The 25,806-nt window shown below is 41.1% G+C and overlaps 1 protein-coding gene across 1 annotated transcript in view; it reads left to right on the top strand.

Annotated features, from left to right (window-relative positions):
- The window catches only part of MELK (maternal embryonic leucine zipper kinase), a gene marked incomplete at its 5' end in the record, with an annotated part of 37,324 nt that extends 12,533 nt beyond the window's left edge, over positions 1-24,791 (top strand). Inside the window, 11 exons of the mRNA XM_083350977.1 lie at positions 1,537-1,635; positions 6,722-6,790; positions 8,714-8,812; positions 10,270-10,356; positions 15,122-15,253; positions 16,079-16,210; positions 18,927-19,137; positions 22,492-22,579; positions 23,004-23,172; positions 24,030-24,133; positions 24,491-24,791. Of these exons, the coding sequence (XP_083207103.1) occupies positions 1,537-1,635; positions 6,722-6,790; positions 8,714-8,812; positions 10,270-10,356; positions 15,122-15,253; positions 16,079-16,210; positions 18,927-19,137; positions 22,492-22,579; positions 23,004-23,172; positions 24,030-24,133; positions 24,491-24,668 (1,368 nt within the window). The 3' untranslated portion in view covers positions 24,669-24,791. The remainder of the gene's footprint in view (positions 1-1,536; positions 1,636-6,721; positions 6,791-8,713; positions 8,813-10,269; positions 10,357-15,121; positions 15,254-16,078; positions 16,211-18,926; positions 19,138-22,491; positions 22,580-23,003; positions 23,173-24,029; positions 24,134-24,490) is intronic.
- Positions 24,792-25,806: the final 1,015 nt, after the last annotated feature.

Raw genomic sequence — 25,806 nt, 5'->3', positions numbered from 1 at the left:
CACGCTGTCATTTAGCAAATCCAGTCCTCCCCCCCCCTCCCTTCTCCTCTCCACCTGTGACTTTGCTTGTTGGAAATTGTCTGGGAAGGTCACAACCATCACAAATACATGTTAGTTGCCAAGTGCTTTGAATCTTGATCGCGTGACGGCGGGGATTGCTGCAACAGTCGTAAGTGCAAGGGCCTCTTGTAACTCACTTTTCCCAGTGCCACTGTAACTTCAAGTGGCCTCTGAATGAATAGTTTGTAATTTGAGGACTTACCTGTGCTGGAGAGGAGGGCTGACTCAGTTTGCCTTCCCGAAGACCTGAAAGCTCCCCAGCCCCGATGCTCTTTCCTCTGCATTGATCAAACCCATATCTGAAATGCGTCACGAAGGATTTTTAAGAAGCTGCCGTTTCTTCCATTGACTGGAAAAGAAAGAATTTTTTCTTTTTTGCTAAAAGGGCATGTTCTTGTATAATTTCACTGCTTCCATTTTAGGGATGGAGCTGCTTATATTTTAAAATGCAAGTGTACGTCTATTTACGAAACCATGGCAGACCACGGCTTTTCCTTAGTTTCTCTGCATGCTGTGTGCTAGATCTCTGCTGTGATGGCATGCATAGCTGATAATACTGTGCAAAATCCATCAGGTCTGGAGAGGCTTGGCAGACAACTAGAAGGGTATATGGGTGATGTAAATTAGCTGGAGTGATAGAATTCCTGGTCCTAGAAGACCCTTGCAATTAATGGATTCAGAAATGGATTGGATTCAATCCAAATCTTTGCCTCGTTCTCCTACGGTGTCCTGAAATTAAAGTCCCTTTTGAGAGCGTACGTAAACCTATCGTAAGAGATCCTCCAGTGCTGAGTGGATGTGGAGCCCTCTGGGTTGTTGCAACTGAGGATGGCCACTTCTTCCCCACACTACAGTAGCCGTGTGCCTGAGCCCTCCGCGGGTCTTCCTTCTCCACCTTTTCCTAAAGAGGAGAAAGGAGACTGGCAGAGCTGGGAGTGGTTCTGCCGCTGCTGACTGAGGTGATGTCTGACTTGGGACATCGAGTCAGCGGAGGTGATATGGCTGCATTAGCCCTTCCCTCACTTTTCTTTTACCAACTGCTTCTCTTGCCTGTGTCCTTGCCCACAGTTGTGATTTTGGAGCACTTTGGAAACTAGAGAGAAAGGCTGGTTTTGCTGCCTCCCTTCCGAGAATGCGTTGTTTCCCTTCAACGTAACTTTTAGCCTTGTTTCCATGCGGATACTATCAACTGTGAACTTCAGACAAAAAAACCCTGCTTTTCAATGCTGAGCTTCTATGACATTTTTTTTAAAAAAATGGCAATAATCCACCTCTCTCCAACTCCAACACTAGAGTCTTCCTGTTCACTGGGATGGCATGCTCGACATCTTAAACATAGGGCCCAGAACTGTTCAACCAGTTTGTTTTTCCAGGTTCCTGGTTGAAAATGACCTGAAAGTTCTCAAAACTGTTTCACAATTTAGTGGAATGTGATGATGCCGTGCCTTACTTTTTGTATCACTCTATCTATCTCAGGCAGATATCTGGAGCATGGGAGTCCTTCTGTATGCTCTCCTTTGTGGATTTCTACCATTTGATGATGATAACATGATGGCGCTCTACAAGAAAATTGTGGTACGTATCCCCTTTTCAGGATCCAGTGCTTTCTGTTTAGACCAGGGGTGTCAAACTCAATTTCATTGAGGGCCGCATCAGCATTGCGGTTGCCCTCAGGGGGCCGGGTGGGTATGGCCAGGGTGAGCGTGGCCTACTGGGTGGGCGTGGCTAAAGTGCGTATGGCCTACTGGGTGAGCATGGCCAGCTCTACATCGTTTGCATCAAGGGTGCCTATGAGGTCCTGGGCAGGAGTGGGACAGATCTGAGGGTCTTTGGTGGAAGGAGGGTCTCTGGGCCAGGGCCAAGGCAGTGGGGGGCTGTTCGCTCACTGTTTCCAGGATGGCTTCGCGGGCCACATGAAACCACTTCGCGGGCCGGATCCGGCCCCCGGGCCTTCTGTTTGACATGTCTGGCTTAGACACAGATGTATGGAGATTTTGTGGGAGAGATCTGTTTCCAGAAGGACAGTTCTAGGCGTCTTTGCACTTGCTGATCTTACAAAAAGTTTCTTGGAAGCTCCATAGTGCAAAAACTGGAATCATCTTACAACTAAAATTCTAGTGTTGTCTTACTACTCCAAGGTCGTAATAACATTTTAGCACGAGAAGTTCAAATGATCTGTCTCCTCTTCTCTCTCCTCTTGGTGAGAGGTAGGGGTTACAAACACCCACATAATCAAATTTGCTTTGGACAGTTTCTTCTCTTGCACCCTGGCCTGGTGTGTAATTCCATCTTTTTTTCTTGTAATATGTCTTGCCTTTTTCTGGGGGTTATCGAGAAATGGAATGAAATGAAGGATAATAGCCTCCTGTAGAGTGGAAAACCTGGTTATTTCTAGACACTGCAGGGTGTTTTTTTTAACCTGTCTCTTTTCCTATCCCCCACCTGCCTGTAGGAAACAAAGATATCCTGGGAAAACAGGCAAAGCTCAGTATTAAAAGACATTAGATTGGGTACCACGCTGACTATCAGTTGGGATCAATTTTGGGGAGGAAAAGATGCTGAAATGCATTCAGATTCAACCACTTAAAAATGAAGCAGCTGTGACTGGGTCCAAATCATATGCCTTGCATGTCTCTTCATTTGCTGTACATCCTGTGATCCTTATATGCAGTTGCCTGGATGCTTCAGTTAGTAGTTTCAGCTTCAGCCAAACAAGAGTTCCAGCCGGTGTAGTCATGTATAGCACAGGTCCCCAACCTTTTGGGCACCGGGGACCGGTCCCGTGGAGAGAGTTTTTTCTGTGGATCAGAGGGTGCGTGTGTGCTGCCTGCATCTTGCGGATGGGGCTTTGCTTGCTTGTGCGGACCAGTTGCCGGCATACCGCGGCCTGGTACTGGCCCACGGACCGGGGATTGGGAACCCCTGATGTATAGTAGTAACTTATTATCCTAAGTATTCTTTGTGTTGTTCCTCAATAAGTCCCTTTGGCGGGCAGATCACATGCTGTGGATGCCGATAGTCTCCAGTTCTCTCCCAGAATCATTTGTAATATAGGTAGTCCTTGTTCTGTACCAGCCTACTACCGGCCCTGCAGAAAAGGCAGGGACAACCCCTTTACAAAACGGCAAGAGGCTGGAACTAAGCCTGCCAAATTTATTAACATAAAACAGAGCAAACACGAACCATGAAACAGGAGCTATTCAGACGGTTGCCTTCAGCAAACCAGCCCTCTCACACATTCCCCTTTTAAACAGTTCAGGGTGTGGCTTCTCTCTGCCTCCTTCCGAGGTGCCCCATTGCCTTCCTCTGTTTACTCCTGCTTGACTGCCTCCTGCGTCGGGCGTCCTTGAACAGGGCCAGCTGTGGGTCATCTTCATCGATGCTGTCAGGCTCACACAGCTGGGTCTGCGTCGTAACCAGATGGGAGGGGCCTGGCTGAGAGCTCTGCGGAGCCTCAAGGCTATCCTCAGCAAGCTCTCCAACACCCCCTCCTCCTCCTCTGAATCGTCCGACCCAACTGCCGAACCCACAGGCTGACCCTGAATCACAACAGTCCTTGACTTACAACAGTTCGTTTAGTGACTGTTTGAAGTCACAACGGCACTGGAAAAAAATGAACTCCTGGCCGTTTTTCACACTTTTGACTATTACAGCATCCCCATGGCCACATGATCAAAAGTCAGACTCTTGACAGCTGACTCGTGTTCCTGACAGTTGCAGTGTCCCAGGGTCATGTGATCATCTTTTGCAATATTCCGAGAAGCAAAGCGAGTAGGGAAGCCAGAATCGCTTAATAACTGTGTTACTAATTTAACAACTGCAGTTATTTACTTAACAACTGTAGCAACAAAGCTTATAAAATGGGGCAAAACTCACTTAACAACTGCCTTGCTTAGCAAAAGAAATTTTGGGCTCCATTGTGATGATAAGTCAAGGCCTGCCTATCTCTGGAAGACCTTAGACCAGGGCTTTTCAACCTTTTCACCCATTGTACCACTTTTAGGATATGACAACATCCGAGTACCACCAGTCGCCTAGCAAGGTGTCAAAAACTTGATGACCAAAAAAAAAAAGGAAAAAAGTGATGAAGTACAGGTAGTCCTCGGCTTACAACAGTTCACTTAGTGACTGTACAAAGTTACAATGGCACTGAAAAAAGTGCTCCCCAAGCCACAGCCGAGCAAGACACCTGCCTGCCCACCCAGCGGCGCTCTTCCTCCTGTCCGAGGTTTTCATTGTTGTGATGATTGGCGGTGGGGTGGGGGATGTTTGGTTTTTATTTTGCTGGGTGGTTGCAGCAGGTTTTGGTCACTTCACATGACCCTGGGACACTGACCATCATAAATATGAATCAGTTGCCAAGCATCCGAATGTAAATCACAAGACCCTGGAGATGCTGCAACATTCCAGCTGATTGGCGCTTCTTCTGGGCTCAGCAGAAGCGCCAGGATCAGCACCAAGCTCCAGCTGAGCCCTGACAGCCTGCAGCTCCAGCCATTTCTCGCTCAGGCTTGTGCGGTGCTATCACATTCCCCTCCCCTGCTACCACTTTTGTAGGATGGTCGTGTACCACCTGCTAGGTGCCAATGTACCACAGGTGGTACCCGTACCACTGGTTGAAAAGCCCTGCCTTAGACTACACTTATTCCTCGAATTATGACTACAATTGAGCTCAAAATTTAGGTTGCTAAGCAAGGCGGTTAAGTGAATTTTGCCCCACTTTACAACCTTTTTGCCATTGTTGTTAAGTGAACCACTGCAGTTGTTAATGTAATTGTACGATCATTAAGCGAATCTGGCTTCCCCCGTGGCCTTTGTTTGTCAAAAGCTACCTGAGAAAGTTACAAATGGTGATTACATGACCTTGGGACAGTATAACTGTAATAAATACATACCAGTTGCCAAGCTCCAGAATTTTGATTACCGTATGTGACCATGGGGATGCTGCAACAGTTGTGAGAAAACTGGTCATAACCTTTTTCAGTGCCACTGTAACTTTGAACTGTACCGAAACAAATGGTTGTACGTCAAGGACTAGCTGTAGCTTCCTGGGGCTTACTGTATTCAATAACCCCCAATTACTGAATTCATACATTCGGTATATGCTTTAGTATAAACATTACCTGCTTCACAAGAATGGTGACTGGTTTTGTATATGATGCTAAACCAAAACAACAAAAGCCTATTAAGACTTAACGTAGCCAGGCATTGCAAGAGGAAAGCTGTGTTAGTCTATGGCAGCCAACAGTCGAGACAGTCTGATTGACATGTTTTATGAAAAGGCCTAAGCTTTTGTGAAATTATCTGCTTATGCCTTTTAGTAAAATGTATTAGTGTGAAAAAGATGTTATGAGATTCTTTCTGATTCATAGCTAGATAGCATCCTATATGCCGTAGTATAAGAAATATCCCAGGTTCTGAGATTTATGTCAACATGTTCTCCACATATCAGACCCAGATCTGCTCATACTTAAGCACTGACTAACTCAAAAGTACAGCAGCCTTATCCATCTTAACTCATCTGGATGGCAAGCGAAAAAGAGAATTCTTATAGTAATAAAAAAGACAACAATGAGTTCAAAACAGCAAAAATCCTTTTCTATATCATGTTAAATACATTTGTGGAAGATCCTGGAGAAATAAAATTTGATGATAATTTTACAGAAGCCAAAATATGATATTTGTTTCTGTTCTCATAAACTGTTGACAAGTCTAAACCAGTAAAAAGAAACAAATGGAGGTATATTATGGTTGTTCGGTAAATTAATGGGAAAACTTCACAGTTAAATTTTCTGTGGTTTTTTTAAACGAAGCCATCTTTCATCTTTCAAAATACAGACTGCAATGTATCGTTAACTTTTGTTATTTTTTATAAAGCATTTTTAATTTTAAAAATGTAAAAGGAGAATACAAGTTTAAAAAGTCCAGACTTGTTTTTCTATCTCCGCTCTTTCCAAATATCTCTTTTGCACCCAGTTTCTTAGCTCACTTTTATACTTTTCCCTAACTCTGCTGAATTACGCCAACAACTTAGATATTTGGAGATTAAATCAGAAAAAGGCCAGACTGTGCTTTCTATGTCAGAAGATTTTAGAGCAGAATGATTGATCAATAAGCAGTTTGAAAACAATGCAGCAATAATTAGAAACCGGCATGGATTTTAACCAATAAATTTTTTCATTGTTTAACTGGGCATCTTTTTCTGTTGCTTTTGGAAATGCAGTAGACATGGGATGTCTTTAGCAAAGTATTTGACAAAATACTCTGTGAGATTCTCATTAGCAAACTAGCTATGGGCTCGATGGTGTGGCAATTAAGTAGAAACATAGCTTGTTCACATAGGACTTAAAAGAGTGCTCATCGGTTATTTTCTGAAGCTGAGGGATCAGGCAGGGTGCTTTCAAACCTTATTATGGGCCTAATGCTCTTTAACTCATTTATTTGTAGTTAAGGATCAATAGGTAAGGTACATGAGAGAGAAAAGTTAATACAATGAAAATAAGTAACAATCTCCAATATGTGTGGGTCTTCCCAATTGCACTCAGTGTTAACATATTTAAATGATGTTAAAGAAGAAGTAAAGGGAACGCTCATGAATTTGTGAATGATGTAAAATTGGAAAAACAGTTCATGTAACTGTAATGTCTTTTTTTTCCTACAGAGGGGGAAATATGATGTCCCCAAATGGCTTTCACCTGGCAGTATCCTGCTTCTGCAACAGATGTTGCAGGTAAGCCTCAGACCCAAGAAAAGGTCTCACTTGGATCACAGACACATCCATACTTAGTCAAACTCTTCCACTCTGCTTCTGTCAATCTTTTTTTACAGTGATCCCCTTCCATTGTTCTGTTAATGTACAGCTAGTATTGAGGTCCTCTCCCTTTGAATATGAAAGTTCTATTACACTATTGTGGCTAAAAGTCAGCAGACCCATTTCCCGTACAGTTGTTCAACTTGCTCAGAATACCGTATTTTTTGGACCATAAGACACACTTTTTCCCCCCAAAAGTGTGTGTGGGGGGAAACAAGGGTGAGGTATGGCCAGCCCCAACCTCCGCAAGTGGAAAGCAAGGGAGACTGCCAGGAGCACGAATCGGCACGTGCTGAGAAATGCCGATCTCGTGCTCCTGCAATCTCCCTCGCTCGGTTTCAGCTTCCCTTGCTACAAGAGAAAGCAGGCTCGCGAGGGAGATTGCAGGAGTGCGAGATCGGTCGATTCACGTTCCTGGCAATCTCCCTCGCTCCGTTTCAGCTTGATTTCTGCAAGAGAAAGCCGGGCCGCAGGGCCACCTCCGCAGGTACTGCTGTAACGCGGAGAGGGAAGGACAAAGAGGGAGGGAAGGAAGGAAGGAAAGAAGGAAGGGACAATGGGAGAGGGAGGGAGAGAGAGAAGGAGAAAAATAGGGAGGAAGAGAAAGAGGGAGAGAGAAAAGGAGAAATAAAGGGAGAGAAATGGATAGAGAGAAAGGGAGAGACAAGGAGAAAGAAAGGGAAGGAAATAGAGGGAGAGAGGGAAAGAGAAAAATAGGGAGAGAGAGGAGAGAGAAAGAGGGAGGGGAAGAGAGGGAGAGAAAGAAGGAGAGAGAGAAATTAAATTAGTAACATGATTGTTAAGTGAATCTGGTTTCCCCAATAACTGCTTGTCAGAAGGTTGCAAAAGGCGATCACATGACCCTGGAGCAATGTGACCATTATAAATATGAATCTATTGCCAAGCATCCGAATGTAAATCACATGACCCTGGGGATGCTGCAATGGTCATCAGACACTTTTTTTCAGTGCTGTTGTAACTTTGAACAGTCACTAAGTGAACCGTAAGTCGAGGACTACCTGTACTTTATCATTTTTTTCCTTTTTTGGGGGGGTGTCAAGTTTTTGACACCTTGCTGGGCGACTGGTGGTACTCAGACATTGCCTTGTCCTAAAAGTGGTACAATGGATGAAAAGGTTGAAAAGCCCTGTTTTAGTATACCGGTACTATTTGGTTCAGAATATTTTTTTCCTTGTTTTCCTGCTCTAAAAACTGGGTGCGTCTTATGGTCAGGTGCGTCTTATGGTCCGAAAAATACGGTAATTTGCCTCAAAGAGCAAAACCATTCAGTGGCCTCAAGAATAAGTGCTATAATGCCTGAAAAACTATGGATGCTGGTCTTAACAGCACCAACTTCTCTTCATTGCTGATCAGTGCGGTGATATCTTTTCTAATCCCTATACAGGTAGTCCTCAAGTTACAACCACAATTGAGCCCAGAATTTATGTTGCTAAGTGAGAAATTTGTTAAGTGATTTTTGCCCCATGTTACGACTTTTCTTGCTGCAGTTCTTGAGTGAATCACTGCATTTGTTAAATTAGTAACACGGTTGTTAAGTGAATGGCTTCCCCATTGACTTGGCTTGTCAGAAGGTCGCAAAAGCTGATCACACGACCACGGCCACCGTCATAAATATGAACCAGTTATCAAGCATCCGAATGTAAATCACATGACTATGGGGATGTTGTAGCTATAGCTTAAGTGTGATAAATGGTCATAAGTCAATTTTTTTCAGTGTTGTCGTAACTTGAATGGTCACTAAACTGTTGTAAATCAGACTACTTGTATATGTATCTATCAGTTGTTTATATTTTAACTTGTATTTCTTTTCTTGACCACTAGGTGGACCCAAAGAAACGGATTATGGTGAAGCATCTTTTAAATCATCCCTGGCTCATGCAGGGCTATTCCTTTGCTGTCCTGTGGCAAAGTAAATATCCTGTGAGTTGATTAATTTTACATTAATGAGAGCATATCTAGGAAAACCTAGGTTGATGTGATTAGTCAATACTTTAATCACCAATTGCAAAGGAAACTATTACTATTGAAAATTCTTAGATTAAGAAAGTAAACATTCTGAATAACATGATAGGTACCATGCTATTCTTGTATGGAAAATTCTCTGCTGAACAATCTTGTACCTCTGAGTTTCTAGGGCAAAATCAAGAGACACCATTATTCTACCAGTTGCTATTACAATCTGTCAAAATGTACATGACACTCGGATTTTGGGAAGAGCAATATAAAGTACTCACTTCAGCTATAGCTTTCTTTTATATCTAGTACTAGACTGTTTAATATAATTTAAAAGCTATTCAGTACCAATCAAACTGGGCAGTTGTCAAAATATATCTTTTTCCCAGTGAACATTTCCCTGGCCCTGATTCTCTGAAGACATAATTGCTAGGAAACTGCCTTCCATTCCAGATTAGACTGCTTGGCCTGCATTATCTATTCTGATTAACACACATTATTCTGGGCAGTAAGCACAGATCTTAAAAAGGCTTTCAGAAGACTGTGGGGTGAGTCATTTGGTTACGCCACTTGAAATTAAGGACTTTATCCTACTGCTGTCCTGTGTGCTCCCCCCCCCCAAACTCCAGTGTTTACCTCCTCTTACCTGTCAGAACTGGCATTCTTGGCTTTCTCTAACTCTCCCATTCCAAAATACACCCCCCCCCCAAAAAAACCCCATGTATGTTTGGACACAGGCTAAACACATGTTTCAGTCCAGGCACAGATAACTAAAAGCGAATTGTTCCATGCACAAAATGTTTTGCACCTCCATGTTTAGAACATAAGTACTCTAGTTTTCTGGGTTTGCGGACCGGGGTGGGGAGAGGGAATTATGCTGCACAAATGGCCAGCAAGCGTGTGCACATGCATGCAGCTCCATTTGCATGAGTGGCGTGCACACATGCCTGCCACTCAGCTAATGGAGCATGCACACATGCACTCTCCCATTTCTTACACAACTGAGGATATGTGTACGTATGCTCACCGGCTGTTTCCGTGGCCCAATTGCAAACCCCTCTGGAGACACTAGTGGACCACGGCCCACAGGTTGGGGACTCCTGCTCTAGTATGAAAATAACTTGGATAATTGTTCTGAGAATCAGTGCATCTAATATTCATCTTCTCTTCTACATGAGAAATGGATTAAATGGAAAACCAATACTTCCTGCTATCCATTAAATTTCACTCTTTCTCAGTTGTGGAACTTTTTAGTTTACTTTGTGCTTACCTACAAGTATTTAAATTGATTTTGTTTCTATGCACTAGCAGCTCTGTTTCTTTCTTCTCATTTGCTGTATTTGGTGGGTTTTTTTTTTTAAAAAAAAAGCTTTTATATTTACAAATCTTAATTGCAATGTATAAATGTTTGTTTCCCCGCCCAGCTTGGGTGCCTTGATGAAGATTGCATAACCGAACTTTCTGTGTTTCACAAATGTAGCAGAGAAAGAATGGCGGAAGTAATCTCAGAGGTAATGTTTGTTTTTAATAACTGTTGGAGAGTCTAGGAGAGTAAAAATGCATTTGTTCATGTACATAAAGCTTGATACTCAGAGCTGACATATTAGATTAAACATGTAAATATATTTGTGACTGTAAATACTTAATTATAGGAGCCTTTTCTGGGTGTTCCGAAAACATAGGATGTTCCGTATAGACTGACTCATGATTTTCAAAGAGTACCCTTAGAAACTTCTTTGGGGATCCCCCATGTCGCCTGTTAAAAATCCATTTATTGGGCACAGCAACTGGGTGGAAAGTTTGGAGTCCATTTCAGATTGCATTCTTTGCTCCGCAGATCAGTATTGAAATTAAAGGCTCCAGCAAGGAATTTAAGCATCTGGGATTAGTTCCTTCTTCCACGAACAGCTTCTGGTCCACTCTCTACTCTGCTTTTGTTCTTTTTGTAGGTATCTCCAAACAGCCACATTCTGAGTAGGTTACAGCAGGGGTCCCCAACCCGTGGCCTATTCACAGCCAGGCTGTGTGAGCGGTGGGCTGGTGCACACACAGCCCGACTCATGCAGGCAGCTGGAGCTTGCAGCCCCACCTGCATCAGCAGCCAGCCCTTGAAGTCCTGCCCCCACAAGCAGCAGGCGCCCGCCGCTCACACAAATGAAGCTGTGTGCGCTCATACCTACCCCCCCCACACACAAAACCACCCCTTCTTTCCCCCCCTCCCCCCCTGCCAGGCCATCAACCCGGAAAGGTTAGGGAACGTTGGTTTACAGCTCTTAGATTACAATATTAAGATTACAACAGTATGAACACAGCAACCATAACCTTTAAGCCAAAACCAAAGTTTATTAAACCACACAGAGTCATTCTGATTGCAGCAGCATAGAAACATGTTTACAAATGCCATGGTCTTTCTCCCTACATATTCAGGCCTCACTTCCCTTGTAAGGAACATCATAATCCTGTTTCATCCCCCATTCAATGATGGGAAAGCCAGACTATTATTGCCATGTGAAATCCTGGTAGAAAATGGGGTAGGCTATTCTAGAGGTGGCAGGGCCACCACCAACCAAGCTCACCCTTGGGATTCTGGTGATAGCCGTCCTTCAGAGGTGGAACCTATAACATGCCCTTCAACTATCTCAGTGAAAGGGAAAATTCTATCCAGTGTAGACAATCTTAAAGATATCCAGCAACTAAGTTATGTATAACTTTAAAGGTAATGACCAGAACTTTGAATTGCACTCAGAAGCTAATTAGCTTCGCAATTGAAGCAATTACTGCAGAAAAGGTGTCAGGTGGGCAAACTAACCGAGCCCATAACTACCCAAGTGTGCTGCATTATGGGCCAGTATAGCTTCCAAATGGTCCTCAAGGGCAGTCTCATGTAGAGCAGGTTGCCATAATCCATCTGTAAACCCATCAGGTTTTCACCTGAACCAGAACATTGCAATTTAAACCAATCATGGCCTAGCTGGCTTGATACAGTCTGTTGTGAGTTCCGGGCTGCAGGCCAGACATTCACATCTGGCCATCTTATAGTCCAGACAGGTACAGACAGACATAGAATTCACATTTTCATGAAATAGGTAGTTTCTCTTTCATGTATACAGAAAGCTGCCCCAGCCCCTTCCTCTATTTTGGGTATGGAAAAAGCAAGACAGAAGTTGCTGGACCAAAGGTAGATTAAGAGGAGATTAACATTGTTTCCAAGAGTCTCAGATTAGACTTTGGAATTTAAGGGGAAAAAATCCAGGAAGATTCAAGAAGAGGAACGTATGCTTGAGGTAGGACTTCTGAAGGAAAAGAAAAGGAATTGGTTTTGGTGTCTGTGTTCTAAAAGTCTCTGATCATTTCCCTGCGCAAGCTGAGTAATTGTATGAACTTCGGCCTTATGCATAAAGTAATAATTCCTCTTTTCTGTGATTTGAAATAATAATTAAAATCCCACTCAAAAATCTTTACGTTGAAGTATTTTTTATTTGTAGCCAGCACCATCTTGTGGCCTGCCTAGAGCATTGTCTTTTCTTTTACAATTCTCTTTTAAAACTGCTTTTCCCCCTATGGTCTGGACTGCTCTATTTATTTCCCTCAACCAGGAATGTTGGTTTAATGTCTAAAACTTAAAATAGTGGCACAGTTTCTGCTAAACTTTAGATGTATATAATGTTTGATTTTGTTTTTGATGGGGCTGAGCCTCGTGTATTGACAATGTGTGCCCAAGAGATAGTGCTAAGGTCTCTTTTCTCTTCTCTTCTCTTCTCTTCTCTTCTCTTCTCTTCTCTTCTCTTCTCTTCTCTTCTCTTCTCTTCTCTTCTCTTCTCTTCTCTTCTCTTCTCTTCATCTTAATCACCAGAAAGAGTATACCACGCTAGGCTTAAGTGGGTAGATGCCTCTGGAGGGGGCTCTAGAAATTAAATTGAGGAATTAACAAGCCCCTCCCACTAAGAGAGTCAGATGTGTGAAGAGCCAAATGGTTTTTATTTTATGATCTGAACTGTGGCTTCTACAACAGAGTCCCTGTTGTATTTTTGGGTACATACATTAGATGAAGTAATGGCACATTGCACTTTGTCTCATAAAGAATTGACCTCTAATGTACCTCTGGATACACCTTGGGCCTTTGGTCCTTGTTAGCAAGAACCAGCATCATTTCTTCATCTATCAACAATCGGATCTGACTACCTACCTCACTTTCCTTTGCTAGAATGAGGCTCAATATAGCCTTATCACCAATTTCAGAGACGTTTGACCAGAATCTCAAGCTGATGTTTCTTTGTTTCTTTGTTTATGGAATGTGTCTTGCATGGAACAATTTTCTATGGAAATAAAAAAATGACTGTTTATCTGCATGAGGAAATAAATTGTGAAGCTATATAAAGGTACTTAAATTATCCACATTGTCAAGGACAAGATTCCTTGAACTCGATTACCATTGGAAATGAAACATCCACATGGCAAATATTTTTGAGACCTTATTTGAAGATGAAATTCATTGGCACACCCCCCAAAAAATTGTTTAGCTCCCTTGTTATAATTGAATTATTCAATTTATGAAGTGTAAAATACAAATGTCTCGATTTTATTTTATTTAATTACTTTTTGGTCCAATCGACAGTCCAAGACATTAGATTCTGCTACCGTAAAGCAACATACACATTACCATGTTTCCCCGAAAATAAGACCAGGTCTTTTTTTTTTTTTTTTTTGCCTCCAAAAGAGGCACCAGATTTTATTTTCGGGGGATGTCTTGCCTTCTGCACCGACAGCCCCGTCCAGTGGGTCCACTTCTTCTGGGCCTGAAGGAGCAGCTGCATTCCAGCCTGCATTTTGCGGTCAGGCCTTTCCAAGAGGCCTATGCAGCTGAGTAGCTAGCTATGGATTCAAACATAACTCGGTCCTCAGCTGCAGAAGACTTGTAGAACAGAGCTATGGATTGAATCCATAGCTTAGTTCTCGGCTGCAGTGGCCTTCTTGGAAAGGCCTGTGACTGAGAAATGCAGGCCTGGCAGCAAAAAACGCCTCAGAAGAAGTGGGCTGGTGAGGAGAGGTCTGGCTGCCAGGTAAGTAAGTGTGGGGCATGTGAGGCAGCTCCACACCCTCACCCCGCCCTAGCTTGATTTTTAAGTGTGTGCCTCGCCCCAAAACTAGAGCTAGGGCTTATTTTTGGGATAGGCCTTACTTTTGGGGAAACACGGTAGTAACTATTGATTCTGTGAGGTAAGGAATGATTTGAGAGACAAGAGTGTACAATAATGGCTTATGTGCAGGAGAGTTTCTGATTTGAAACTTACAGAGCACTGCTCTCCCCCCACCCCATGTCATTTTTTTTCTGTTTCAAACTCTTTGCCTTTTAAAGATGTTTTCTATGTCTGTTCTAATGAAATGCTGCATTTCCTGCAGAGGATTCTGGTTAGAGAGGCTGTCTGTTCATTTGAGATGCTACTCAGGCTTGTTACCTTACAGAGGACATTAAGAGCACACTTTAGATTTTAGAATACCCCAAGGACTCTTTTTCATCTGTATTGCTAGAACTGGATGATAGTGATGGGTAGGCCTTGCCCCGATATGGTCCCATTGTTGAGAACACAGCCTGTTGTTTTTTTTCTTGTTGAGTTTTTTTGCAAATATATACTTCATCGCTGGTAAGCGGGCACTAAATTTCATATCCCTTTGGAAAATCGTGCAAACCTAAATTCTTAACTGCTCAGGCATCATCTTCATGGCAATCAGCTGCTTATTTCATGGTAAGAAGTTGCATATTTCATGGCAGATTGATTTGAAAAATACGGACTGTTTTATGATTATGAAATTAAAAGAAAAGAGACTAGAGGTAAGACATGAATCTCACAGATTTTATGATCATGAAGTAGGGGTGGAATTAATGAGAGTTTTAATTCTGCTAAATGTATCTAAATGAGCAAACGTATGTTTGTGTATCAGGGACCAAGATTGGGGGTAGGAAATTGTGTATAATTATCCTGCGATTTAACTGAAAGACGGCAGAGTAATAAAGCAACCTTGGCTTTTGAGGCATGTCACAGATTCAAATTCTGAATGTCTCTCTGGTAAGGGGGGAAAGTTACTGGAGGGTGTTTGAAGTGTGGGACATTGTTGCTGTCTGTCCTTTCAAGGAAGGAGGATGACATGCGGCATGCGTTTAACTGAAAAAGGCTTGAAAGTCTGAAATGCAAGTTCTACTAAGGTTTCCTAGTGAGTTTTGAGCAAATTGTATTTTTTTCTAGAAACAAGTAACCAGAATGTATGTTTCTTTATTAGTGGAAATATGATAATGTATCTGCAACATACCTATTGCTGCAATACAAGAAGACTCATGCTAAACCTGTTCGCCTTAGGATTCTTTCTCTGGCAGGAGAATGTATGAGCATCACACCGTCCAGAGAAGGGAAAGTATGTATCTGTTTTTACTGATATCTATTTTGTCGGTATTCAAATAATAATTACCATGGGGAGGAAAAACTCCAGTGTTTCCAATGTAGCTTGATAATTCTCTGAATTGCAAACCACTAAGCCTGCCACATATTCAGTATAAGTCATAGCTTAGCAAATCTCACTGTAAAATATACAATACAGGGCATTGTAGAAGGCTCCAGATACTGCTGTATTAAAGCTAAGCTATTTTAAGTCTTTTTGTGTGTATGTGTGGCTTTGAGCCATTGTTGATTCCTTACAAGTGCCGGGATGAGTCCTTGCATTTTGGAGCAAAATCTGAGAAGTAGTTTGCCTTTTCTTGCTTTCTTGGCCTGAGAGAGAGAGAGATCACCTAGCTGGATTTGTGCCTAAGGAAGGAGTAGAACTAATGATCTCCTGATTTTTGCCTACTGTCTTAACCACTATGCCAAAATGACTTCTGTTTTAAATCTTGGCAAGGTGAAAAAAGCAAACCGCTTGATAGTATTGGACAACAAGGGAGTTGCAATTCTCTATGTACAGGGCAAAGATCTCACTACACCATCCATCCATCCTGATCAAATAGGCTTTACTGCAATCATTTGTAGTATATAAAAATGGGAAGTGGGTGAGAATAATATATAGGCTCCTTGTTAACAACAGAAATATTCCAAGTGTATGCAGTTAAATCCCTTTTTTTAACTATACTGAAGCCAAAGTGCCAGGCTGGATTATTGTGCCAAGGGGCCTTCAGAATCAACCATAGGCAGTTGTGGATTTGCATCTTTATCTATTCGTTACTTCTAAAACAATTCTTTGTTTCAGTTAAAAAAGGCCCTGAGTTATGAAGATGCTCCAGACAATAAAGAATTGCCCTATGTATTTGGATCCATGGAATTTCTAAATTCTTTTGATGAAGCTCACCTTATGTTAGGAAATACACCCAGACCTAAGCAGGTATCTATAAATGTTGACCTTTTATTCTAATTTATTTTCTCAGCAGTGTATTTAAGTCATGTCTAGCTTTTGGTTTGTACTCTTTAGAAAACAGGATCTACTCTGATCTTTGCTTTATATAAAACTGCTTCTGTATGTAGATATTGTACATTTATTTGGCATTCTTGCCTTTTTGGGGGAACTCAAGGCAGTATGCATGTCACACCGTATTTTCCTCACAACAAACCCATACAGTAGCATCAGTTGGAGGGGAGAAAGTGGTCCAGGATATGACTGTAGCTGAGGGTAGATTTTAGGATATGGGATTTCCCACTTCTGGTTCAACAACCCTAACCACTGTATCATGGTGAACAATTGTATTGCTTGACATACCCAGTTTCAGAGGTAACAGCAAAAAAAAAGGAGAGATTTAGGCTGGTGGGACCTCATTTCCATGAGAAAGATCAGCGGTCAACTTCTTGGCATCTCCCAGCAGAAGAAATTTATTTGCAACCCTGGAAAATACTGAACTAGACATACCCATAGGTTAATAGTTAGTTAATGGCAGCCTTCCGTGGCTTCTTAAAGGGCATCTCAAGTCAGGATAAATAGATATCTTCTAATTTCCCATCGTCCTGTGCGCTCCCACAGGGAGGGCCTCCTCAGGGTACCGCCGGTCAAGGATTGCCGACAGGCGATCCACAGGGGGAGGGCGTTCTCTGTGGGCGCGCCTACCCTATGGAATCAACTGCCAACGGAACTCTGGACTGCCCCCGACCTTCGTTCATTTCGCTGGGACCTAAAAACCTGGCTCTTTGAGCTATCTGGTCTGGACTGAGGGGTTTAATGTTTTTAAATTGTGATTTAATTTTTGTGGCTAGACTTAATTTAATTTATTTTAATTTTATATTGGATTGTTTTTAAATTTTGCCTTGTAAACCGCCCTGAGTCCTTTGGGAATAGGGCGGTATATAAACCGAATAAATAAATAATCCAGGGGTCCCCAACCCCCGGTCCATGGACCAGTACTGGGCCGCAGCATGCCAGCAACCCATCCGCACAAACAAGGAAAGCCCCATTCAAAGGATGCAGGCAGCACACAAAACCACGTCCCCTCCGGTCCGCAGGAAAACCTCTTTCCACAGAACCGGTCCCTGGTGCCCAAAAGGTTGGGGACCTCTGTTCACTAAATAGGAGGACAGCTGTAAATTACACTGAATTTTCTTTTAGTAGATCAAAGTAAAAACATAGATGTGTATTGTAGATTATTATTGGGATAAGCTGATTAATATGGTGCAAGAGCTAAATAGATATGGAAATAAGGGTGACAAACCTCTGAAGCTATCTTTGTTTCTCCAGAACTCTTAGTAATGTGCTGTTAAATAGCAGTGGTGCTAGTCTGTCATACTAGTGGCACCTTCAATATGCAAAAAAAATTCTGTAGACAATTGGATAAAGCTTATGGATTTACTAAAACATGTTGATCTGTTTTGTAGGGAAGAATTTTCTTTGGCTTCATACTCATGCTCTATATTGCTTATATGTCAATGCCATAGATTAAATTATTTAGATTAGATTAGATTAGATTAGATTAGATTAGATTAGATAGTTGAACTGGTCTCACCACTGCTGTCTGTATGTTCCTATTTTCTCTTGTCCATTCTTCCATATGAGACTGATAACAGAAAGAAACCTTCTGAATTCTATGGGTACTGCCGGGTACTCTTTGTCCTGGGTACTGTCAACACTGCTAACATCGGATGCTCTTGCTTTGACAAAATATGAAGATGCAGCCATTTTCCCCTTAACCTCTGTGTTACTTTTAGATTTAGATTTAGATGATGCTGGGGGGAGGAGGAAGAATGTGTAGACCAGGAATTAGTTAGACCAGGGGTGTCAAACTCAATTTCATTGAGGGCCGCATCAGCATTGCAGTTGCCCTCAGGGGGCTGGGTGGGTGTGGCCTGGGTGGGTGTGGCCTACTGGATGGGCGTGGCTAGAGTGCATATGGCCTACTGGGTGGGCATGGCCAGCTCTACATCGTTCGCATCAAGGGTGCCTATGGGGGCCTGGGCAGGAGTGGGACAGATCTGAGGGTCTTTGGCAGGAGGAGGGTCTCTGGGCCAGGGCCAAGGCAGTGGGGACCGTTCCCTCACTGTTTCCAGGATGGCTTCGCGGGCCGCATGAAACCACTTCGCAGGCCGGATCTGGCCCCCGGGCCTTGTGTTTGACATGTCTGAGTTAGACATAGTAGAGTGTTTTTCAAGGTTGTTTGAAATAAGACATGATAAGAAATGGGTTGGAGAACTGGAGGGAAGGTCTGCATTTCAAACTAATTGGAGAATGTGATTTATGACTGTTAATTAGAGTAGGGAATTGTGCTTTGATACTATGTGTTTAGGGGAGAAGAATTCAGATTTTGGCTTCGACGATGCCATGCTACTTGAATAAAGATTCTTTAAGGTAAACAATGCTTTGAAGTTCTTTGAAGAGTTTCATCTGTCGGAACCATGACAGGTACTCTATGTCCTCCGACATGGACCCCTGCAACTAATAATGCTAACTAATAGCAGTGATACAGAGGTAACTTGTTTATCAGTGGAAATGGAACTTGAGCTTGTCCAACTCATAAATAGATTGCTCTAGCATCTAGGATTTATGAATAGATAAAATTATTATGTTCTTCACATGAAATTGGAAAGCCTTTGTCTAAATATATTTATTTATTTATTTAAAGAATCTAATGTTCCAGGATGGGGGAGAGTTCAGTTCACCGTTACTTTCTGTGCCCAAGAGAGGAGCATCAAAGAAACGTGCCAACAAAGAGAATGCCAATGCTCCACCTGCACAGGCAGAGCCCTTTGTGATTCCTCCACCGAAGACGTCTGCTTGGGCCACGACTGAGAAACAAGTGCTGACAACTCCCAATTATGCTCTTCCACCCGAGGGTATAATCTGTAACTATAGAGAATGGATTGAAACAAGTAGCTTTGAGTTGGCTAGATGGGTTTGTGGACTTGAGAACAAGCTATAGGCTGACCTACAGCCTACTTGTCCGGAGGCTATTATTGAAAATGGCATCCTTATGTTGAGTCTTCATGGGGAGTGTACATTTTATTTAAGTACTAGGTCGATGCAACCATTTTATCTAATGTACTAATGTAATCATTTCTGTCAAATTTATTTTCAACAAACAAAAGACTTAATGGGTGAGACCACCTATTTATTTCAATTTCACTTTCTTGTAAAATACACAAAACAGCTTTTTTTTGTAAAAGTTTTATTGGTTTTTTGCAATAACATCCTTAGTGCCTGGTGTACAGTGTGTTGTCTTGGTTCATAATTTTTTTAGAAAACAAAATATACAATTAATAATAATTAATAAACAATAGTAATTAATTTTTATATTTCCACAGTTAGTATATCAATTGTAAATATATTTCCTAGATCTTCTCTTCACCCAATGATATTCTCCTTCTATAACATTAAACAAATATAATTTCTAATATTTGGCATTTTCCATATTTAAATGATTGAGTAAAAACATTTTCTTCTATATTTATACCAACAGTAGTAACGTCCTTATATGGATTTTTTTCCAACTTATGTTATTTTTGTAAGAATCATCTTATTGATTTACCATGTATCTTATTTTCATAAATCTTGTTTAAGCTCAATTTCTCCATAATATTCAAACAATTCTTATCAATCATATTTTCCCAGTATTTAACATCTAAATACCTAAATTTTCCCTTTAAATATATCATCCCAGTATTTTCATATTTCATATATTATAGAAATACTATACTACTTATCTATCATAGCATCTAATAACATCTTTCTTTGTTGTTGTTATTGGGAAGTCGTGTCCGGCCCATCGCGACCCCATGAACAACATTCCTCCAGGCCTTCCTGTCCTCTACCATCTTCTGGAGTCCATTTAAGCTCACGCCTACTGCTTTAGTGACTCTATCCAGCCACCTCATTCTCTGTCGTCCCCTTCTTCTCTTTCCAACATCTTTCTAGTCAGATTATATTTTACTTCTATTTGTAGAAATTAGTTAAATCACTATATATCCTTTTTTTCAGAATTCTTATTAAGCCTAATTTCCCCTAAATATTTCAATATTTTAATTCTAAATCTTTTCAAACTTAATTTGTCTTTAAAATTCAAACTTTTCCTTCACTTACAACATCCTTATATTTTTACATTTTGTATCTTATAAAAAAGTACTATATTACTTATATCTCTTATCCCACTTATTCTAAAGTCCCTTTATAACCAAAGTTATTTATTTAGCCATATTTAAACAGGTGTTTACTCATATAATATTCCATGTAGGGCGAATCCAGTCTCTTCAGCCCAACCAATCTTCCTTTGCCAAATTGTTTTCCAAATTAATATTTTCAACTTGTTCCGTCTCGTATTTTTGTAGTTATTGTTAGGAGTAGAGGATACATAGTAGATAATATGTGTGCTTTTTGTCTCCCAAACAATGATTCTCCTAACAGTGTCCATTTTATTAAGTCTTCTTTCTTCTCAGGTTTGTTTTGACGTTCTAATGCGTAAGGTATCTTTTCCATATTTATTGTTGTCTCCAAGTCTTGTAAGTTTTTTCTTGTTTGTAGTAAGGTATAATTCTCTTCAGTTGTAACTTCGCCAGTCAAATCATTTTTTTCTAGTTCACATTCTATTGTATGAATTGTTTGTTCATTCTTTACCATCATTCTTTGAATGTTTTTTGATTGTAGATTTAAGATAAAAGTACATTCACTTATAGTATCAGAATTATATTTAATCTCCTCGTGGTTTAAGTTAATTGTAGTTTGTATCTGTCGTAGCATTACATAAATTTCGTCTTGGAAAGTATCTGTCTTGTCTTGAAGTATTTCTAAACGTCTTTGATCTTTCAAGCTAAACTTTCAGGAATACATATTAGGTGTGGTTTTCTATCATTTTTTGATGAGTGTGTCATATCCATGTTGTCTCCCCCTTTCGAATAGTCCATCATAAATGTCATAGTCTCTGTAGTTAGCCTTGTCCTGCTAACCAAAACTCAGCATTCATACAGTCCAGTTTTGTATAGTTCTTGTTGTTATATATAATTTTTGTAATCCACTGTAATTTTCAGTTGTCAAAGTTTCAGTAAAGTCAATGTTTTGTAACAATTCTTTTCTTTCAGGAGTTAATTGTCAATTCAGTATAATTAAACAACTTAAATCCTTTCTGTAGCTTCCCTTCTCAATATTTTATCATAGATCAAAGTTTTTAAATAGTTCATAACTTTAAACCATAATCAGAACATTTCTTTCCCTTTAAACACTTTCCAATCTTGTAGCCAGCCAATCTGGTATTCAATCTCTTCTCTGTTCCTTAGCAACTATCTTCTTGAAGGTTATTAGAGTTCATGGGAACAGATTTGTTATTCTTTGTTTCTGGGCCTTATCTTTAGTATGCTATACTCTCTTTGTCCACTAGATGTCAGCAAATATTTATTTTCCAGCTCTTTCAGACAAAATGCTCTTATTATTTTTCTTTTTCTATGTAGTTCAATCAAAATTCTTTAGAATATAAGCTTAGCAGTTTGTTTTAGTTTCTAACTTTGATCAGATTATAGTATTTTGAATTTAATTTCAATATAGTTCTTTTCTCCTTAAAGGTTAATTTGCCACTTCCATCTATGGGGGAATGGGAATGTAAACCCCACCCCTCACTTTCGGAAGTTGTTTGCTTTGGGGATCTTTCCCAAGAAAAGAAGATCAAATACTCTCACCAGTTCCAAGCACACTGTTCACCGTTGTTCTTGGTAGTGCTCTTAGACTTTGGCTTCAGTAGCTTGGGCTAGATGCTGGCATGCGGCTAGCCTTTCTCCTGTCGGGTTCAGAGGGCTTTTACCAGATCAAATGAAGTGATTGCCATCGCTTCGTGATCAGCAGGGCACCCCTCCTTCTCTGTCACCTCTCCTGGGTGACTTCAGACCCATCTAGGATCCCCCAGACAGGGAGAATTTAGCCGTGGGAAGTGGAGGTCTGTTCTTGCGCGGCCATGCGCAACAAGCGCAAACCGGATGTCCCAAAACAGATTCTTTTAACCCTCCTTTCAAACATGTCTTCCCCTCCATTTTTCATGTACTTAGTTTTTAACTTACATCTTTATTCATTTTTTCTTCTAGGACAACTAATCAAAGATCAAGTGTTCTTTGTTAACTTAAAACTAACTTTTGTAAGCTAATAAGCCTGGGTATAAGAAGGAATAGTTATCTTTCTAGACATACTGATTCAAACTTGAATGGTTCTTGCAGGGAAAAATCCAGTCGCCCAAGCAATGCCAATAAATACTCCTATTAAAGCAGATGAGCTGACAGCTGGCGTCATTAGCCCCGAGAGAAGGTAAATGTCCAGCAGTTATTCCAGTCTTAATCCTTACATTGGTAAGAAAAGTGCTTTTTTTGCCTTGTATCAGTGCTGGCTGCGTTAAACCTATTTAAATCCTTTCTTACATTTACCAACAAATATTAAAGGGCTGTGGGCCTTTTTTTAAAAGCATTACACACTTCAGCAGTCTTGGATGCATTCCTATTTTCCATAATTAAAATTCACTTTTGTGCCCCCAGAGAATTGGAGCACATATATAGTTCTCTCTCAAAATCCCCAATGACTGTTGTGCAGCAAGCCCTCCTTTTTCTTTCGCTGTAAATTTCTCCCTCCTACACACTTCCTGCTATTGAAACAGAAATGGAAGATCCATTGTTGCTGTAGCTGAAGTGAGCAGCATTAAATCTACTCACCTGCGTGCTGTCTCTCATTATGACAGGTGCCATTCAGTGGAGCTGGACTTAAATCAGATGCATCTGGAAAATGGCCAAAAAAGAAAAGGAGCCAAAATGTTTGGCAGCCTTGAAAGGGGCTTGGATAAAATGATTACAATGCTTACCCCCAGTAGAAGGAAAGGTTCAGCTAAAGAAGGCCCCAGGAAGTTAAAGGTATGTTTGTCAATAAGACTAATTCCGTTGAAATGGGTTGCAGGGATCAAGGGAAACCATTGATACCAATCCTTGTTTTCGCTGCAGATCCCCAAATATGAAACTGGCTCTTCAAGAGAAATGAAGCATTTTATCTGATAATAAAACACATAAGACCCATCTGACTGCTGACACACAATCTTTGAAAATACAATTGGTGGGTTTCTTGTATCTTAGGTTAGCTAGCTTGAAGGATTTTAGATCCGTGATCCCAACCATTGCAGATTTGCAGGCTTGGAATAACTGCCACATAACAGATTAAGCAGACTTTGCATATAAAACGCAATGCAAAGATACCTGATTTTCCAAAGGTTTTCCCAGGATGTCCCTGGGAAAATTAACTGGTTTTCACATGGCCAGTAGGCCATTTTCATTACTGAAAGTCAAACTTTTGGAGGGCAAAATGCAGATTTAAGTTCAAATATGTTGTGCTTATTTTTTTTTCTTCACCTTCTGAAAGAATGCAGCAAATGATCTGGCTTCTGAACAAAGTTAGAGATAATTATTTATTACCTCTCATACAAAAAGCAGTATACCTCTCAATATCAGTTCCTAATAGGAATGTTCTATTTTGATAATATCCTGTTAAGTTGGCTTCTAAGGGGCATTTAGTTGGCACTATGGAAACAGAATGCTGATCTCAACAGGTTTTTGATTTGATCTAATTCTAGTGCATTTATATTTTCAAGTTCCTAACTTAAAATACAGGAAGTTATCTCAGAAAGATTTTCCACATGTTAGTTTGTTCTGAATATGAACGTGTGTGTGTGTGTGTTTTGCTCTGCGAAATAATCCTCATTAAATACTTTTTCCCTTAGGCTCACTACAATGTGACATTGACTAACTTAATAAATCCGGATGAGTTGCTACAGGAAATAATTGCTGTCCTTCCAAAAAAGCGAGTTGAATATGTACAGAAAGGGTAAGTAGGGTAAATATTGAGCTCTGCCCCTGATAGTGATAGTTTGTCCAAGATCTCTGTTAAGAATTGCTTGATGCCAAACTTTTGTTTAATGGCATATTCTTCAGAAAAATATTTCCTGAAATATCAACATTCCAGGTCTGAAGCTGCTCGTTTTGTCCTGTGTGGCAGATAAAAACAATCCGTTATGGCTTTCTTCTGTGTTAATGATGCTTATTGGTTTTTCAAGAGAGTTGGATCATTCTTGAAAATAAAAGCTTCCTGAAAATGAAAACCTATGGGGATTTTTTTATTTTTTATTTTTTGTAAAAGATTTCCTGGTCAGGGGCTTCATTTGCTTTTCTTTACTTTTCACAGCTATAAACTGAAGTGTCAAACCCAGTCAGACTATGGCAAAGTGACAATGCAGTTTGAACTGGAGATTTGCCAGCTAAGCAAACCTGAAGTCATGGGCATTAGAAGGCAACGGTTGAAGGGTGATGCCTGGGTCTATAAAAGACTAGTGGAAGACATCCTGTCAAGCTGCAAGTTATAGATCTCCCAGTTCGTTACGAATGTACAGACGGTTTTATCTCTTCCCAGCCATGCTTATTTCAACCTATATAGTATGTTTTCTTTTAAATATAAACTCTTTTGTCAATAAATATGGCCTACCATATCTTTGTCTTCACTTTGTTTATTTGTGCATTAATGTGATTTTTGTCTCTATTTAATGGAATGTGTGGATGAACTTGGGGATTGAAATGCTGCCTAGAAAACAATCAGAGGCAGGAGCTCCAAGTGGCTAAATGGTCAGAGGAAGAAACTTAGGAAGGACCCTTCCCTTAAGGCAATGGTGGTGAACCTATGGCTCGAGTGCCAGAGACTTGTAAGCCCCAGCCCCGTCTCCCCCCACAGCCCCCTTCTCACCAGCAGCCCCCCCCCGGAGGAGAGTAACCCTGGGTGCGGCCCGCAGGGAGCAGCGTAGCCAAGCACATGGCAGCTGGGCAGCAGAAGATGCGGAGGGCGTGGCCACCATGGCACTGAAGGGCCACCTGGGCAATCTGTGGTGGGCCGTGGATGGCCCTGAGGGCGGGAGTGGGTGGGCTGAGCGGGGGCAGGGCGGTTTTTGGGCACTCGGTCTCTAAAAGGTTCGCCATCACTGCCTTAAGGGATTAAGCAGCAGGAAGTTGAACCTTCATCCTTGCAGGAATCCATTAATGTAGCCTTACAATAAAGTAGAATTAGTTCATCTAGTCATGTTTCCTGGCTGGCTTTCCTAGGAGGATTGACATTTATCTTGCTCGTCTGGAGGCACAAACCTCCAGCCACAACTTTTAACTGCTTGATCCCATTAGGGTAGATCCTTCCTAAGTTTCTTTCTTTGACCCTTATGCCACTCATATGCCACTTGTCTGATTGTTTCCAGGGCATCATCATGACTCTTCTTTCCCCAAGGTCATCCGCACATTCCATTACACTGTGGGAATGAACATTGCATTGTAATTTAGCAAATTCGCAAATTCTCAGATTATTAGTGCCATCAGCCAGAATTTTGGGAGCAGGGGGGAAAATAACAGTCTAATCCCAAATAATTTACTTCATCTGTAAAGATACATGATGTGCAGTTCAAATTAATTAGTATTGGGGTTTAAATGTAACGTGACATTTTGTGTGCTGTTTTCATTTACTAA

Source organism: Vipera ursinii (genome assembly GCF_947247035.1).
Source record: "Vipera ursinii genome assembly, chromosome: 2".
Lineage (NCBI taxonomy): Eukaryota > Metazoa > Chordata > Lepidosauria > Squamata > Viperidae > Vipera > Vipera ursinii.
Note: the sequence above shows the minus strand (reverse complement) of the source record. Positions and strands in the feature narration are given on the sequence as shown.